General features: G+C 36.2%; 1 protein-coding gene across 2 annotated transcripts in view; it reads left to right on the top strand.

Moving 5' to 3' along the window:
• Nucleotides 1-19,809, top strand: part of tle5 (TLE family member 5, transcriptional modulator) — a 56,283-nt gene that overhangs the window by 19,387 nt on the left and 17,087 nt on the right. For both annotated transcript variants that reach the window (XM_005170443.6, NM_200423.1), the window contains exons 2-3: nt 6,824-6,912; nt 18,612-18,675. In XM_005170443.6, coding sequence (XP_005170500.1) covers nt 6,824-6,912; nt 18,612-18,675 — 153 coding nt within the window. The remainder of the gene's footprint in view (nt 1-6,823; nt 6,913-18,611; nt 18,676-19,809) is intronic.

Here is a 19,809-nt window from a genome sequence, read left to right as displayed (position 1 = left end):
TTATTCACTTAATCAATTACTCACTTGTTTGATTATTCACTGATTTTTTGCTTGCTTATTAACTTGCTTAATTGCACACTCACGCTTGATTACTCTCATATTCACTTACTCAATTATTTGTTCATATCATTGACTTGCTCAGTTAGTCGCTTGCTCACTTGTTCACCCACTTCTTTCTTTACTTAAAACTCCTGTTCCTGGGAATCTACCTTCCTGCAGAGTTCAAATACAACCTTGATCAAGTACACCTGTCTTTTAATTACCAAGTAGTCTTATTTAGTTGGTTTAGTTGGTTTTTGATCAAGGTTGGAGCTGAACTCTGAAGGAAGGTAGATCTTCAGGAACAGGATTGGGTACCCCTGATTTAGATCTAGGGTGCTTTCATACTTTGTTCAATTGCCTGGACCGTAGCCAAGTTCGATTACACCCCCCCCCCCCCCCCCTCCTTGCCATCTTCTTGGTTGGTCTTTGTTCACATTGTCTTTTTTCCTTCTGATCCCCAGTATGCTTGCGTCATCCAGCTGCTGTTTTGTTTCAGTCCCGCTTGTCACCAAGGTACAGTATGTGATACACAGACACGAATGAACGTTATGAAAATGGTGGTTTGTTGTACAATTGGCGGTTCACTTCCGATATTTGTTAGGATTACACCCATACCAGAAGTGAACCGGATCAGAGTTTGCTGGAACCGTACGCCAGACCACCCCTTTCACGTGGACTCGGGTACAGTTCATGGATGCGCACACGTTTAGAAGACACTAGCTGAACGTACTGTTCTCTGACGGCAAACAAACCCAGGTGTGGATCAAAAGGGCTCTTGTTTATGGCCGTTTCACTGTCAAATGGTACCAAAAAGTTAACCATACCATACCACTTTTTGTGTACCCTTTTTCTGGGACCCAACTAGTGGTATACAGAGATACGTCACTTGTGCGTACACAAGCCAGGAAAATGAAAACAAAGGAAGCAACATTTTTTAATTCGTAGCAGAGACATTACACTGTTGAGCCATGGTCGACTTGAGCTCAACCAAACTTGTCATCATCTTGATGAAATGCCACAAAGCCAAGAAGAAGAACAGAATTTGCCCTGTGTCCTATTTTTGGTTAAAAGGTTGTGTAAGTGTGAGTGGTTCGATGTGAATCTAAATTTGAAATGAGGAACTTGAGCTTATTACAATAACCTGGGTGTAAATATTGAAGTGCTTCTGACATCCTTTCAGGACAGAAATGGACGAATAAAAATGACGTTGACTGCAACTTTGTCAAACACCACGCCTACCAAAAGGGTACCATAGGTACCTTTTGGCAGTGTAGACACAAGCCTAACAAAGGTGACACGTACCACACCGTACCATACCATACTCTACCCCTCAGTCGGAATGAGGCATTAGATCCATGTAGGGCTGGGCAATTTAATCATAGCGATTGTCATGCGCATTTTCTCAGTAAAACCACTTGTAGTAATCCTCCAACAAGTAGGTTTAGATGGTGTAGAGTCTACTACACAGAATCAATGTACACTGATAAGCTATAAAAATACTTTTAAATTTGAATTCAGTTTAATCAATCAATAATGACATCCAACTCACCTTGAAACTATAGTTGAGTGTTTGAAATAAATGCATCTGTGTGACCATTCCATAGTCGTGCGTTAAATAGTCATGCTGAATCAATTGAAGCAGTTAAATCTTCTATTTATTCAGCAAGCCGCTACTTTACCCAGAATAATTCTTGGATTTCTTCATGTCTTAGTAGGAGACAGGTTAGTAGGTTTCTGTGAGAGCACCCTTTGGCCTTCGGAGGATATTTACTACTATGGATGCACGATATATCGGCGACCATTTCGTTATCTGCCAACAAATGCTATTTTTAAGATTATCGGTAACGATAATCTCTCCTCACACTGTTTATTCCTTCAAAGTCCATCCTTTTTTCATGTGGTATTGCTGTGCTTTAATAACTCAGTTAGTAACCATATTCCTTTTTTTTGTAGGTATGTTTGATTGAGTGCCATTGTGTATTTTGCTTGAAATCGCCTCAGGAAAAAATGTTACATGTGTAAACATAAAAGCAGCGATGCACACGTGCTAAACAATTGGGTTGTCTGTAATCTACAATGATTATTTGTTATTATCAACGCTTTGCTTGCCTTGTGTTATTGATGTGAGATTGTATTCAGTTTGATCAGATTATTCATATTGATTATTACGAGCGCGCATGAGGACTGTCACCCCACACACACACACACACACACACACACACACACACACACACACACACACACTGATCTGATAGCCTTCACAGCAGCACAGGGGAGAGGTTCGCCAGTTGCTGAATCCAGCATAGGGGGTTTCAACTCGCCGCACATTCTGTCTTTATATTATGCTCTGTGTTTTGTCATAAAGTCATCTGTGCTCAATGATCAAGTGTTAAATCAAAATCTGACACCGAGGGCAAATCTGTGCCTGCAGTTGAGTGAAACTCACAGCGGTTTATCATAAACTTTTCATCGATAATTTTTCCCTCAATTGACAGCAAGAACGAACAGAGAAGCATTGAGAAGCAGCAGCTACATGTGTTCAAAAGAATCTGAAACGCCAAATAGGATGAATCTATGCCGTATTTTATAAAGCAATACAATCTGTATTTAGCTTTTCGCTTGTATGGTGGCTCTAAACTGTCAAAACACCTCTAAAAAATACTTTTTCTGACATTACATATGTGTTTACACGAACATCACTATAACACGTTTTATTTAAGAGCATTTCAGCTGCTTTCAGTACTCAGCTCTTTCATTTTAATTTTGTTTAAAGTATATTTAACTTGCTTGTTGATTAAATACCATTTTGTTATTTAACCTGTTATATTTATGCAACAGTCAAGTTGAATGTTAATTTGCTATGAAGAAAAGGCATGCTTTTTTGCATGCTGATTTATGTGAAATCGTGAATATAGGTCTATGGTCACCTTGCAATTCTGAAATTATAGCTTTTTTGCTTTGTGTATAGACTATTCAGTTCATAAGAGCAGTTCAATCTTTTATGAAGTTTGCTGTTTAAAAATATAAAATTTTGAAATACTTATAATTATCAGCATATATATATATATATATATATATATATATATATATATATATATCGGCTATCGGCCTCCAAGTCTGAAGAGTTATCGGTTATTGATATCAGCCAAAAAGTCTATATTGGTGCAACCCTTTTTACTACAAATCACGCCATGCGATTTCAATTTGATTAATTACTGTAGATCCAGATCAGCCTTTTAACTACAGGTTACTCTATAAAAGGACTGGCTTTGTAATGTACTTTAAGTTGCTTTGAATAAACAAGTCACCTAAAAGTCAAAGTGCAGTCATTATTAAAAAAGCACCAAAATTCTCCTCACAGCGAACTTCTTTGGGGGGCCCCTAAGCACATGTTCAGATGTGTAAATCTGTTTCAACACGCATGTATTAATGTATTAATGGTGGTTTTAAAGTCTCCCTCTGTTCAACACACAGCCCAACACTGTTTAGCGCTGACTGAAACCGTCCAGATGACGTGATGGTGTAGCAAACAGGTCAACATAGCAGCCGCTGAAAGCGAGTATTGTGCCGTACGTAACACCCGTGATCTCCTCGTCGCCGGACACTCTGCCCCGATCCCCCAGAATTCCCCAAGGAAACCGTATCTCCCAAAGCCAATGCAGAAATGTGAGGCCTACTGTTAGCGGCGTCTGAAAAAGATTGACTGTTTGGGCTCTAAGTGCTCGCTGTTGACACAAGCCTCTCTTTCATATGCAGCAGAGCACGGAGCACTCGGGCTAAGTACACAGTTTGTGTTAAAGGTTGGTCCGCTCGTACCGTGGGTTTGGAGAATTTCATCCACCGTGCTCTTCACCCGCAGAGTGGCTTGGGATTTTTGAAACGAAAAACGCAAACACTTGAAAATAAAGTCAAGAACAGGTTGGCAATTTGTAAAATAACATGATGAATCAGCTGCTCGATTGTTCAGAAGAGATCAAGAGCAGTCAATAAATCACAACAGAGCATGCTTATTGATGTCCGCTGTCTTATTTGTTTATGTTTGCTTTATGTTATTACTGGTAGCACTATACGCTTGTTAAGTCTTGACGTATCGGTGACGTATAAAGTACTGTTTATGGGTCCAAGACACTACTCATTTAAATTGAGAAAATATTCATTTATGACCACTTTTTAGTCATATCACACATTTGTTATACCATGGTGTCCACAACAGTTTCAGGACTTACTGCATCACAGACATCAATATTTTAACAATTTATAAAACATTTGTCACTTTCTAGCCATCGAATATTGGGCATGGATATATATTTTGCAATTGTGATTTTCGAAGTCATTACATCACTTTGTAAACGTTTATTATTACCATTTGATGAGTCTCCCCATACAGTTTGATAGAGTGCTTGCACCTGGAAGCCATTTCGCATGACGTCACATTTAACAAGAGACGTCAAGTTTATTACTGTTAGTGTGATTCATTTTATGGATCAGTGGAATTCTGAATGATTTATACTTATTAGGGATATTTTGATAGCGTATATTACTGTGGTAATGTTATTTTCTAAATTGTGTTTACACAGTAGTTTTTAATTGTATTTTTCATATTGCGCACTCTATCCTTGAAATTAGGGTTGCGCAATATATAATTTCTGCATCGATATCGCAATCTGTGTATCCACAATATTCACATCGCATATATCTATATAGTTATAAGGTAACTTTGCAGTGTAATTTTTACATTTACATATGCAAAACCGTAATGCACGCATTTCACTTTTAACGTTGATTTGCTGCATGTATCTATGTTTATAGTTTGTTTACTACATTAAATGCATTATTTACTCACCTACAGAATCATTCCAGTCAATAACAATTAATACATTTGATAACTCCAATTCTCATTATTAACTAGTTGCTCATTAGCATGCATGTTTTTAAGGTGCTCATTAGTTCTTGGGCCCAATCCCAATTCTACTCCTTAGCCCTTCCCCTTACCTCTAGTTTTGCACGTTCATGTCAAGGGGTAGGGGTGTCCCAATTCTCTTTAGCTTGAAGGCGTAGGGCTAAGGGGAAGGGGTGAATAGCCCTTTGAACGAAGATTTTTCAGGACCACGCTCGAAACCAAGGCGTAAGAAAATTGTGTAAAAAAAGTGATTGACGGTTGGTCATTTGTTTGTAACTTTATTTATGGTTTGGTTATGGGTAAAACAAAGACCATGTGGGTCAGGTAGTGAAAACGGTAGGCTACAATGAATTAATTCGCTATGAATTTATTGTTATATAACGACCATCGCCTCGTCCATCGCGATGTTTCACATTAGACATCGGACGATGCCAAATTGGTCAACATCGCCCAACCCTAGTATGTACTAGGGCTGCACAGTTTACAGGTACTATGGTAGTATTGTGATACTGTGGCTCCAGAGTTCTGGCGTTGCCACTGTAGTTTGTAAGCAGTAGTATCGTCATTAAAAGTTTATCTAAATTACGTAATGTTGCATGGGGTGTCACTAAAATGCTCACACGTGCAACAATAGACCATTTTATTTTAATAGTTTATGAAACCCTCTAAGGTTGCAAAACTGTAGAATTCAATTCATCTTCATTTCTATAGCACTTTTAGAATGTAGATTGTGTCAAAGCAGCTTAACATGGAAGTTCTAATAAATTGAAAATGTGTCAGTCTAGTTTTCAGATACCATAAAATGTGCACCTTTTACAGTAGCCTATTGCACGTTTTCTGCAGCTTAACATGGAAGATTATAGTAAGCTGAAACTCTCAGTCAGAGTTGAAGTTCAGTTTAGTTCAGTTCAGTGCGATTTAATTTTCACTGCTGAAACTCCAAACACTGGAGAGCAAATCCATGGATGTGCAGCTCCACAAGTCCCAAATCAAGCAAGCCAGTGGCAAAAGTAGCGAGGAACAAACTTCACTGATTGACGAAAGTGAAGGAAAAAGTTTTACTAAAATAACACTGATTCAAAGGGATGTAGGTATAGATAGACGGATGGATAGATAGATTATTAATTTTATATAATAATGTTATTTTAAATCAGAAAATAATGGCTCAAATGACGCCAAAGAATAGTTCTCTCATCACTGAACCTCCTCTTTCCCAGAAATATGTGAGGCATTTCTCCTGTCATGTACTCGAGCTGTCAAAATGACCCAACGTATAAATTTGAGATCATTTTAAAGTAGCCAAAATCTGAAACACGGAAGACACCAGAGATTGTCCTGGGGTTTCTTCTTTATTCAGCATTACTTGAATTACACTGAAAGCTGCAAGGCCTGCATTCATCAAAATTCGAGTATGGCAGTTGCTTATTGAGGAAAAGTGCCGGCGAATCACCAAGTCTGGTAAAAATCCACCCTGAAAAGTGCAAAACCGTTCCAATAACATCTGCATTTTCCCTGCAGGTGTGGCATCCACACTAGGGAAATAATCTCACCTCCGAGCGCAATACATGTAATTCAGAAACCACGACTGATGTGGAGCTCCAAACATGACAGACGCCTCTGAAATTATGAGTTTTGAATGTCGCAGTAAGCCTTCGAGGTTTTTTTTTTTCAATGTTTTTTAATACACAGTACACTTGAATTCACTCTTGATTACAGAATTCCTCGCTTTTAGACGGGCGCATCTGTTTTGGCCGGAATTTTCTATTCTTGGCATTGGAACGGCTGCGGTGGTGCATCATCGTCCCTCAGATGGCCAGCTGATGCTGCAACACACGTTTTCTGAATAATGCGATTGACCACCATAAATTGTTTTCGTTCCAGGCTTCATCACAGCAGCTGAAGTTCACAACGTCAGACTCGTGCGACCGCATCAAGGACGAGTTCCAGTTTCTTCAAGCACAATACCACAGGTACATTCACACACACACACTTACTCACACACACATTCAGTATCTAAAAGAGTTCACTTAACTAAAACTCAATTGAATCACTCCAGTCTTGTATTGTTTTTCTTTTTTATATAACATTGTAGTATTTATTCATTTATTTGTGACCCAAGAACATGAAATCAATGTTAATGTATAACCTTGACGTTCACTTTCATTTCACTTGACTTTCATTGGTGTACTGATGGAAACAAATGGCCATGTCTAGCTTGTGAAATATATTGTTGTTGTTTTGGATCATTACATCGAATCTGTTGATTTGGTTTCTTGTTTCAAGTGTGAATGATGAATTGGTTCACTTGACTCCAATATATTTGAAGCATGCGTGCAAAATAGACATATTTTATTTATGTGTTGTGTGTATAACCTTATGTGTTATTTGGGATGTTTTTATCCACTCTGGGGGGAATTTTGATTCTTAATTTGGCCACAACTTTCTCTGTTTTAGCAAACAGAATGTTTTTTGTTGACATTTCTTATTTTGATAAAAAAAAAATTTAAAGGGCCACGAAACCCCCTTTTCAGCAGGGTGTTTTCACACCTCTAGTTTGGAAAAGGTCAGGAAAGTAGGCGTATCCAGCTCTGTTTAGGGGGGAGTATCGGAGGAGGGAAACAGAGAAGGTGCATAAAAATTTGCATAAAAATGGGAGTTTAGGTTTGGGCAGATGCTGATTTTCACAGAGGCAAACCAAACACACAGACGCAGGAGAGAAAGACAGTGACTGTGTTTACATGGACATCAGTAATTGAACTATTTGGCAAAAATGTGGACCTTAACTGCAGTTTGGCACTTTCATTCAGGAACATGTCTTTCATGCCCCCTGTGACAAACATGATATTTGATTTGAAGAACTGCTGGAAGCGTGTATTTTTAATGCAGTGTTTGACACCGCACGACGAATGAGATAAAAAACCCTCTGCATTTCTTGGTAACTTGGATGCAATTGGTAGGTAGCGTCAGAAAGCCATGTGTGTTATTCCTGTCACCAAAAATTCTACACGACAACTCTATAATTCTAATAGTTTGATTGTGGTGTTTACATGTTTACTCTCGGAGAGCAGCATTTACAGCAGATCTTTCAGTCTAAAATATTGTAATGATATTAACGTACTGTAAACTTTATTAACTTCTAAATCATTTTGATTAAGGTCTGTCTTTAAACACTGAAAGAGTACTGCTGACGAAACAAACTAACTTTGCCATCTAAATAAACAAACTAAGAACAATGATCGCTTACTTACCAAATCTGTAGAGACAGGACAATCAACACCAACTGGAGCCGCAAATTTTTAAAAAGGAAATGAGCAGCAAATTCGGATTTCACTATTTCCAGTTGTAAAAAGCTCTCGCTCTCACACATATTTTTATCGAGCGTCGCGTGCACTGTAATTCACACGTGAGTCCAGTTGCACTCTCATAGAGGGAAAATAAAAACGAAACCTTCGATGCAGCAAATTATAAAAGCAACACTGACGACCCATATCTCCAAACAATTCTTCTTTTCTTTTCAAACCGCAAGAACGAAATTGCTCAAAATAACACAAAAGCAACCATTTTTCACTTTGTAGTGAAACAAATGTGTCCTAATAGTGTTTTTAGCTGCGTGGGCACGTATATGACTGTTAGCAGCTCAAAAAATGTGTTTTGGTGTTTCGTGAACCTTTAATGCAAAAATTCAACAGTACAGCAAATTTACTACCCTTTCATTATGTTGGTGGCCGTTTTTGTCCCATTGACTTTCATTATAAACACATTTTTTGATTGCAAATACATGACACCAAATAATCATACATTCTTGATTGTTGCTGATTTTCCATGTTGGGAAGAGGTAAAATTACCAATTTTTACTGTTGATCATCAGTTGCAGTGAAAAAAAAGTTTCTGGATACATTATATTGTTATAAGAAGTATGGTGTGAGTGTGAGAGAGACCTTTGTTGCTATGGTATGTTTGAGAAAATAAAAAATAAGTAGCTCAACTCTGAACGTTGTAAGCATAGTAAGTGTATTTATGCACGCAAACTATAATTTACTCCACAGAACAAAAGTCAGAAACTGGGTCTATCTAAAGAGTTAAAGCTGCCAACTGATGATCAACAGTAAAAATGAAATGTTTTACCTATTGCCAACAGTAAAAAAACACAAACATTCATGAATGCATGATTATATTCTGTCATGGCTTTGCTGTCAAAAAATGTTGTTATAATAAAGCCAATGGGCAAAAACAGCCACTAACATAGCAAAAGTGTAGTCAATTTGAACTGTACGCAAGGGTTAAAGCATTTTAGTGAACATTTTGATGCCACCAGCACATTATCATCCCATTACTAGTCTGATTTAATGAGTCACGATTCAGTGAGTCAGATGTCATTTTCAGAAGCTGGTCTGACTGATTGTGTGAATTCATTTTGTAAAGGAATTGCCAGATCGGTTTAGTTTTATAGTTCACTTAGTTTGAGTGCAATTTAATTAAAAGTAGTTTTGTTGAATCCAACTACAGTTACAAGTAGGGAAGATGAGTGAGTCAGATGCTAGCTTATCAACTAGTCTGATTTATTCAGTGAGTCTGTTGTGAGAAGGAGCCACTAGACCAGTGGTTCTCAAACTTTTTTCATCAAGTACCACCTCAGAAAAAAATTGTCTCTCCAAGTACCACCAAAATGAGCAGTATTGAAATACAGTAGCGTAGTAGGCCTAGTAAAGCAGCTACAACTCTGCACAGTTAAAAAACGTGGCAGATTACCTTAGAAATATAGGCTATATGTCATATATGGCATATTATATACATCATTTTTGATAAATTTTGAAATATATCTAGCATGTACATGACATATTTCATTCCTCCGTGTACCACTAGAACGAAATCCGTGTACCAGTAGTGGTACACGTACCACAGTTTGAGAACCACTGCACTAGACTGATTCAGTTTTCTTGTGTGATTTGTTAAAAAGAACCACAACCAAGGCAGCGAGAGCGTCAAAGTAGCTGGAAGTCATTCATTTTCGATGAGAGCCGGCAAAGATAAGTGGCGTGGTGCCTCTTCGCCAGTATGGGTGTCAAGGAGAGTTAAAATCAAATGAACTTTATGGTAATGAACTATGATGTGGTTCGGCGGCAAGCAGTCGTAATGTAGACGTCCACCGCTTGAGTAGATTCCAGGGAACTCAATCCTGTGAACTTTGGTTTCAACCACAGTTGTTCCTAAGTTTTTGATAATTGCAGTCGCCGGATTTTCAGGTATTTACTATGTTTTCTTACAGAGAGTTAAAGTTACTAGCGTGTTGAAGTGTATTAATGCTTATTTAAATGCAAGAAAAGCAAATTCTGACGCTCTCGCCGGCAGTACAGTAAAGGCAGACAATGTTGTCGCCAAGGTGGCCAGAGTAAACTTTGATGGTCTTGCCACCTTCTGTGTGAACGCACAGTAAAGCTGGATTTATACTTTCGCCTGGCACCGCAACGCGCACCTCCGCTGACTGCATGCGCACCTCGCGAAATTGACGAGGCTTTTAAACTTGCAGCGTTCGCTGTTGTGATATTCTTTCAAACAATGGGGGGCGGTCAAAAGAAACCCATTGTAAAATCAGACGGATAAACGGAGAAGTAGGAAGTTTCAGAAACTACGTTGTCATATTAATATTATTCAATATTTTAAAAATAATAGTTTTTATTATTTTTATAAATTATTTTAATGATTATAAGGATTTTTATAACCATTCAAGATTTTTTTAATCAAACTTTGATGCATCACATGCTTTTGTTTATCGCTGACATTTTACCTTTTGAAGTTTATTAAAATATTAATGAAAACAGAACATGGGTTGCTCTACAAATCTAATTTTATTATGGCAAGAATAAATGTTTGATTTGGCCCAATATCCCATTTAAAAAGAGTAGGAGGATGATGGGGACCTGGTTAAGGTGAATATCTTTCATAGAGATCGTCATTTCGAATTTAATGAAACTTTTTTTTTTGTTTCTTTTGTAATTTTTTTGTTTTGTTTTGTAAATGAATCTTATTTTTAATATGTAAATACTGTGACTCAACGGATAAAGGGTAATGCACAAGACATCATTGATATTCATAAATATTCAGCATTGAATTCTATTGTATCATAGGATTGTTAATGTTTACTGTAGTAAGTTCATTATAATTTATTTAGTTGATCAAATTGAAAGCAACATTTTATAGTTGTTTGTAAATATTAGGAAGTAAATTAGGTCGAAATTACTTGTGGAATATTTAATGTATACGTATATTTACCTTTGGCCCAAAGGCCTCAATCAAGGTTTTTTTTTTGCCTTTCAAAAGAAAGTTTGGGCACCCTTGCTTTAAAAGAACTAGTTCATGTTAGCTACAAAAGAAAAACCAGTCGTAATGTAACAACTTGATTTAGTGAGCATATCATGTTAACTTTTCTGATTGATTCAGCAAACTCGATCTGTGACTAATTCAGAAGGGCTATGATTCAGCGAGTGGGTCAGTAACTTCTCTGACTAAGTGTGATCAGGATGTAAAAGAACCACCAGACTGATTCTGAGTTGTCGTCTGCTATTTGTTAAAAGAATCAGTTCATAAGACAAATGTGTTCAAGAGTCCGACTGCAGTAGAAATGAGGAACTTGATTCATTAAGAGAGTGAGTCGAAGTTTGCAATTAATTTAGTGACTTCTGATTGATTCTGTGAGTTTATTATGTCATTGACGTCCCAGACTATGTCAACTATCCTTGAAAGAACCATATCAAATAAGTAATATTACTCACGAATCAGACTACGCTACAAAAGAACGACCACTACATACATTATCAAAAGAATTCTCATTTTGCTTTCGGAACAACATTGATTTTGCTTAACTGTTTCTTTAAGGTGGCCCTCTACAAAGTGCCGTGACTAAACTATTAGCTGACATGTTTTTTTTTATCGCTCCTAACAAGCTTCCCCCAGTGCCGCAATCCCATGTCGATTAACACTGTGATCTGATCCGTCTGATGCTTTGACTCCTGTAGACGGAGACGGAAGACTCTTTAAAGACACAAAGACGCTCCTACTGTCCCATCTTTAAGGCAACATGTCTATCCCTCCCTATTCCCATGGCGACGAGCAAACCCTCATTTAACCCGTGTTCACAGAAGAATAGGCCCTACGTTTTTTTTGTATGTGTATTCAGAGCATGGATTCGCCGCCATTGACTTCAATTGAGATTCAAAAGACAAGGGCTTTTTTTTTTGGTGCTGCGTTCAGCCTTTTAAAGGAAATGTACTGCAGGCGGTCCCTAGAGCCTCGCCGAGCTGTCGCTCCCTTCCACAAATGCATAAATAGATCAGGGAATACATAAATCAAAATAAGGATGACAGCAGGAGCGATTTGGAGGCGGAAAGAAACGGCAATAAAACTCCATCAATGTGTCGTTTTTTTTGGCGTCTTTTTTTTTTTCTTTCTCTCTTTCTCTCTCTCTCTTACTCTCCGAGAGCATCTTTGGAACCTTCAGGAGGTCTCGACCAATCAGTGGCTGGCATGGCCAATCACAGGTAGCCTGGCAGCAGGGAGGATGGTCACCATGACAACCCCCAATATATGTTACACAGTCATAACAGCCCGTTTTTTCCCCCCTTTTTTGGGATAAGTGGAAGCAGCAGTCTGAAGAGGGATGAAGAAAGAGAATGCTTGTTGTACGCCGACATAACAAAAAAAACCCAGTTTGTCATATCACTATGTTTGTATACGGATCATGTACTTGCTCTTTTGTCAGATGTTTCCCGGTTTCACTAAAACCTTGCTTGTGTTATTATTCACTTAACTGAACACACAAAATAATCAACATATTAAAGATTCTGTAAGCATTTTCTGCTTTACTCCACCATTTTGCTTTCTTCAAATCCTGCTATTTGACTTTTATGCACTGGGATATTTTCATCCACTCTGGGGTAATTTTGAGTCTTAATTTGGCCACGACTTTTTCTGTTTCACCTCGTGGAATGATTTTTGGTGTCATCTTATTTAGAGACACATTTTGGAAAAATGTTTTGAATTTTTACAAAATACTCTGAGCAAATGTACTACCCTTTTGTTATGTTTTTTTATATGAAAACATCCAAGATGTTAAACTAATGTAAAAATGCATCAGGTAAATTTTTTTTTCAGTTTTTTTTTTTTTTTGCATAAATATTTTAATCCAGCGGTTCCCAACAGGGGGGTCCAGTGGACAATTAGGAGAATGATCATGTTGCCTTTGTTCATTTTATCTCCTAGCTCATTGGTCCTCAACCAGCGGTCCGTGGATAAATTGGTACCAGGCTGCACAAGAAATCATTAATTATTTCCGCTTTATTTGTTATCTGAGTCTTTTATTTTGAAAAATGACCGTATTCTCTCACTTACATCTTGGTCACTTACATCTTGGCACCCAAATTTAACCCACTGGCAGCAAAATGAGTAAGAAACGGAGGATTTTGGAAAGTTTCTTTGCTAAGGGGAAAAGACCTAGTGAACGACCCATGAACTGCCAAGGTGTGGATTCGCAACATATTTGTCAACAAATCAGGTAAATACACCATGGCTGTTTAAATGCAAGAAAATCCCAATTGTTGTTGACCAGTCCGTGGTGATAAAAAGGTTGAGAACCACTGCCCAAGCTAACCAAACATGGAAAAATTTGTAATCCGTTCTCCACAAAAAAGACAGTCTCACTGATTTGCCTTGCAGCAATCCTCACACTAATTGGTAGAGCATAACTAATAACATGCAAGTATTAAATTGTACTAGTCTATATATTTTTTTCCCTCATACACAAGTGTGAATACTGATATTTTTGTTATTGAATTTCAATTAGAGCCAATTTAAAGGCCAAAGCCTTAAGTGTTTTTTTTTTTTTTTTTTTTTTTTAACAAATGACCTACTGATGTTTTGCTTTTATATTTTACATTAGGCTTTTATTTGTGCATAAACATATCTAGATATAGTAATAAACATATTGTTCGTTTTAAAACATTTTTGTCATCATTACTGCAAATTGTAGGAGCGACATTTTAATTAAACGTGGAGTGGAGCCTTATATTAGTTTCCAGGGAAAAGGGGGTCTCAGGCAAAAAAAGGTTGGGAACCACGGTGTTAATCAACCTCAGTCCTGATCAAAACTGCTAAATTGCTTAGAAATTTACAGGATTTTGATATTTTAATTGCTAAATTCATAAATGATATCACTGATTTGGTGAAAAACACACACAAAATGGCATATTTTCAGTATAGAAAGTAATTGCGGACTGTATTTTTTAACCTTTTATCCAAGTCTTGGACTTGTGAAGCAGCATTGTCTTTGATGCATTCTTTTTGATTGATTTTTTTTTTCTCCCTAATTTACTGTTGGTGGCTGTTTTTGCCCCATTGACTTCCATTATAACCACACTTTATTTATTACTAAACCATTACATCATATAATCGTGCATTTTTTGATTGCTGGTGATTTTTTTCCCTGTTGGGAATTTGTCATTTTTACTGTTGATCATCACTTGGCACCATTAACCCTTTAGATAGGCCTGTGTCACTATATGTTGAGTTTTCTTACCGACGTTTTAAGTTTGTGTTGGAAATGCGTGCAATGCTACTGTAGCAATAGCCCAAAATCACACACATTTAGAAAAAAGGGAGGCAGGAACCAGCAACCTTTCAGCAACTTTAATTATAAAATAAACAAAAAAACAAAAAAATCTATCTGGAACTTCTTTGCAGGACTTGACAATTATTTAACACTCGCGCAACCTGCTTCGCTCCGCTCCCACAGCTTTTAGCCCTGTCCAAACTTGCCACCACTTCCAAATCAATTACAGATCTTGCACTCTGTGTTACTGCATCGTGTATTTACATATTCTTTGAGAAGTACAATTTAGGGTCTGCATCAGGATAAAGCAAAGGGTATGCGATTGTGCAAAGGCTATGCTAGACCATTCACGTGAACTCTTTTAACCTGTTAGATAGGCCTGTGCCAAGAAAAAAGCTTAGTTTCTGGATTTTATATGGAGTATAACAGCAACTTAAAGTGTCTGTATGTGTATGAAAATGACCTTTGAGCACTTACCTTGATGTGTCTGAGAAAATCTAAATATGAATGTCAGCTCTCAGAACTACAAAGAGTAAACAAAAACAAAGACTGTGTATTTATGCACCATCAAATGTGGTTATAATGGAGCTCAATGGGGCAAAAACAGCCACCAACAGTAAATTAGGGAGAAAAAAATGAAAATTTAACAACACTTTAAAGCCAATGTTGTTACTAATTATTCACATGTCGAAGACTGTGATAAAAGGTTAAAAACCAGCCCACAAATAAGGTTTATATTCAAAATACGTCATTTTGTGTGTGTTTTTCACCAAATCAGTGACATCATTTATAAATTTTCAAATAAAGAGTTAAAATCCTGTAACTTTCTAAGCAATTTAGAACTGAGGTTGATTTACAGATTTATGCAAAAAAAAAAAATATATATATATATATATATATATATATATATCAGGACTTGACATTAACTTTTTTGATCACCAGCCACAGTGACTAGTAGTTTTCCAACGTTACTAGCCACTCTGCATTTTCACTAGCCACAATTTTGTTGTTGGCAAAAAATTGTTTATTTGCATAAATATGACTTTATGATAGTGTTATACAGCAATTATTTTTATTTCACATGACTTTTCAGAACTCAAGATTAAGGATTTACCAAATTTATCTCTGACCACACCAAACAATAATTATTTCTTAGCCACAAATTTTAAATGTCAAAACAAGCTAAATATAGCTGTATACTGTACTTTTTATTTAACAAAACATTTCTTTAAAAAAACAAAGAAAAACAATTGACTTTTTAAAATAATTATTGTCATGTATTAAAAATATGCACAGTAATCAGTTCTCGCTAAAGGTTTCTCAGATCACCAGTTAACTACACATAAATGGAGAGTTAATCTCATATTAAATCAATGTTGTTATAATTTTTTACAATTAAACCATATTAACAAAAATAACTATAAGCAAAAGAAAGCAGGTGAAAAACATACTATGTGATAATGGAAGGGTCATCACACGGTTAAGGCCAATTAATATGCTGTTCAAAGCGAAAGCAAACCAGTGCTTAAAAACACATGCTTCACATCAGCGCATGTTAGCGCAAGTGATCATTCTCTCTGTATTCATCTGCTCTCTTCTGCTTGTGTGAATGCAATTTGTTTTTGTTAGTCGTGCTGTTTCTCGATTCTAAGATCGCATTTGCATGCATATTGGGTCATTCTTATTGTTGAACCCTGCTTCTAAAAAAAAACACAATTTAAGAATTATTTTTAATCAGCCAAAGTCGCTAGTGGGAGTGACTGTCTAACCCGCCAAAGCTGAAATCTACCCACATTTGGCGGGTGTTAATATTAAGCCCTGTATATGATGCATTTTTATAGCAGTTTAATTCTGTGGATGTTTTGTAATAAAAAGTAGTCAATTTGAACAGGGCTTTCTGATTATCTAATTTTCAGTCAAACCAATGATTCTTGTTTGCTGTGGTTGTTTTTGTTTCTGAATAATTGTTATAACATAGTATAGTAACTATATAAAACTGATTTGAATAGCAAAAAACTACATTTTCATGAAGAAATACGACAAAACTAAATTGTTAGAGACGGACCGCTCTGAAATAGATCGAGTCAGAATGAATGTCCTGCGTGTGAGCGAGTTGTGCACATTTGAACTGGAATGTAGCCTATACTGATCCCCCTGCAGGAAAGTAAGAAAGTATTTGTCTCATTAAAAGTAAAAAAAATGTCAATGTGTGGGAGAAGAGATGGAGCAGATGTGAAGCACACATTGAAATGCATGTCTGAAACGGCATGATTTTTATTTTTTAGGAGAGAGAAAAACTGAAGGTTGTTCGTCATTTTGACACATTTTAATGATGATTATCTACTTTCAGCCCCACTGTCATTAAGTAATATACTAATTGTAATAATAAACATTTATTTACGTTAACACGCTCAATACAATTGAAACTGTACAACGTAAACTGATCACAACACACTTTATTCGTTACTTTCACTTTCACTTCGATATGAATTCTAGAAATGAATTATCGCTAGCTTATTTTTCCCTAAAATTTTTTCAGTTTTTGCTGAAAATGCGTGCAATCCTACTGTAGCTGTAGCCCAAAATCACACAGATTTAGGAAAGAGGTGGAACCAGCAAACTTTTAGCGATTTATTATAAAATAAACAAAAAGCAAAATAATCTATCTGGAACTTGTTCTCCTCCGGACTCGACATTCGCACAACCTCCCTTGCTCCGCTCCCACAGCTTTCTGCCCACACTTGTCACCACTACCAGGTTGGCCAATCACAGATCTTGCACTCTGTCATTCCATTGTGTAATCACATATCCTTTGAGAGGTACGATTCAGGGTCTGCATCAGGATAAAGCAAAGGGTGTGCAACTATTTAGGAGATATTATATTTGGACTGTCCACGTGAAGGGACTGTTGAAACTATCAATTAGGTTAACTAGGAAGGTTAGGGTAATTAGGCAAGTTATTGTATAATGGTTTGTTCTGTAGACTATCGAAAAAAGGTTAACCTAAAGGGGCTTATAATTTTGACCTTAAAATTGTGTTTCAAAAATGTAAAAACTGATTTTATTCTAGCTGAAATAAAACAAATTAGACTTTCTTCAGAAGAAAAAACATTGTCAGACATACTGTAAAAATTTCCTTGCTCTGTTAAACATCGAGTGTGTCGTACCGCTTCCAATATGCACACACAATCGGTGTGCCTCCATTGGAAATTACGAACTTGTGTGCAGAAAAGACGTGATATGTAAACCAGGCCACTGTGATTTGAAATCTACAGCAGCTGATCTTTTTCTTAACAAATGTGTTGCAAATCCATTCTTTGGTATTTTAAGGGTCCTTCTTACTCATTTTGCTAGCTTGTGGGTTACATTTTGACACTTAAGTGACTAAAATAATACGGTCATTTTTCAAAATAAATAAAAAATAAAATATTGTTCAGACAAAGATAATAAATAAAACGGAATTAATTTATGATTTCAATTCAATTGATACATGGACCGGTACTGGAACCACTGATGTAGATGGTTTATTTGCATTGTTGACTTTTTAATGTATAAATAAAATACAAATATTTATATAAATATAAAAAATGTTACTATATAAATATTTAGTAACAGTAAGTCTCTCATATATCTACTAAAAGATTGAAAATATTACTTTACAAACCGAAAATGGGCATAGTATTCAATAATATTATTGAGATCGATATAAACCCAGCCTAAATGAATATTTGTTTATAGACATTTGCTTAAGTAAATAAAAGTAAATAGAGAATCTGCTCCCTTGTGTGATCTTAGATTCAGTGTGGGCCGGTTATTAGTGCATTAAATTTTGTTCTCCCTAAAGCATTATAAATCTTAAAGAAATACTCACTAAATCAAAATTTGCTGTCAACATTAACGCTGGAGTCTAGAGCAATCACAAAAATTATTAATGCATCTTTTATAATGTGAAAAGGCCGAAAGCATCTCTGAACCAGTTTGAGCTGTTCAGATTGTATTGCATAATGTCAGTCTGGTGTCTGTGTTTTTCATGTAGTGACCGTTGGTTTTTGTCTTTCTTCTGTCCAGTCTGAAGCTGGAATGTGACAAGCTGGCGAGTGAGAAGTCAGAAATGCAGCGTCATTATATCATGGTAAGTCTGCTCTCCTCCAGAGGGATGCGCCGTAGGCTCAATGTGCCGGAACACATTCACATCCGCCAGACACTAACCTAACCCTTACCTGTCGCGTCTCATTGTGTCTTACTCTCAGTCTGCCTTAGTGCTGTCTTTCCGCTGCTCCATTACCAGTCTGTTCCTGCTACTCACCAAGAGGATTTATGAATAGGATGTTTTTTTTTTTTTTTTTTAGGGTGACAGTAGCTTACCTGGTACCAATAGATGAAGTCAGATTTGAGTGAATATTATATTATATTGTATTATATTATATTATATTATATTATATTATATTATATTATATTATATTATATTATATTATATTATATTATATTATATTATATTATATTATGATAGTTTTTATTAGCAATGAAAAGGTTTTATATAAAAATAGATGTTTAATTTATTTAGAGACAGAAAAAACAGGTTGTTCGTCATTTTGACACATTTCAATAGGCATTGTCTACTTTCAGTCCCGCTGTCATTAAGTAATATACTAATAGCATTAATAAACGTTTGTTTAAGTTAAAAAACACAATAACTACAATTGTAACTGAAAGTTTCAGTATGGCGTAAACTGATCACAGCTTTACTTTCACTTGCACTGTTAAGTAATATGCTAATAGTAATAATAATTAACGATTAAATTGCACAATACACCAATTTCAAATGTAACTATCCAGATGTCTATCCTGCACAACGTAAACTGATCACAGCACACTTTTTACTTTACTTTCACTTGCACTTTGATATGAATGAAATACCGTTTCCTCATTGTTCTCTAAAAAGAGTTGTCTACCCCTGATTTATTTTTCTGTTTCACATGATTGCTGTACCCCACAGCATATAGATGTGATAAATAAATGTAATATTTAGATTTATATTTAGGGCTGCACAATATTGGAAAAATCTGATATTGTGATTTATTTTATATTTCTGCGATGAAATATTGTGATATGTAAAGAGTTTCACAGTGATGGTTTGAATAGCTATATTTGACCGTTTTTTTGGAGTTTCAAAGTATTTAAATACAAAAATTAGTTAATCGCAATGCCAAAAATGCCTTTTTATATTTTACTTTGTCTCATTTCTAGTCCAAATATCTCAAATAAA

This window comes from Danio rerio, chromosome 22, assembly GCF_049306965.1.
Source record: "Danio rerio strain Tuebingen ecotype United States chromosome 22, GRCz12tu, whole genome shotgun sequence".
Taxonomy (NCBI): domain Eukaryota; kingdom Metazoa; phylum Chordata; class Actinopteri; order Cypriniformes; family Danionidae; genus Danio; species Danio rerio.
The sequence above is the reverse complement of the archived record's forward strand: the minus strand, read 5'-3'. Positions and strand labels throughout refer to the sequence as shown.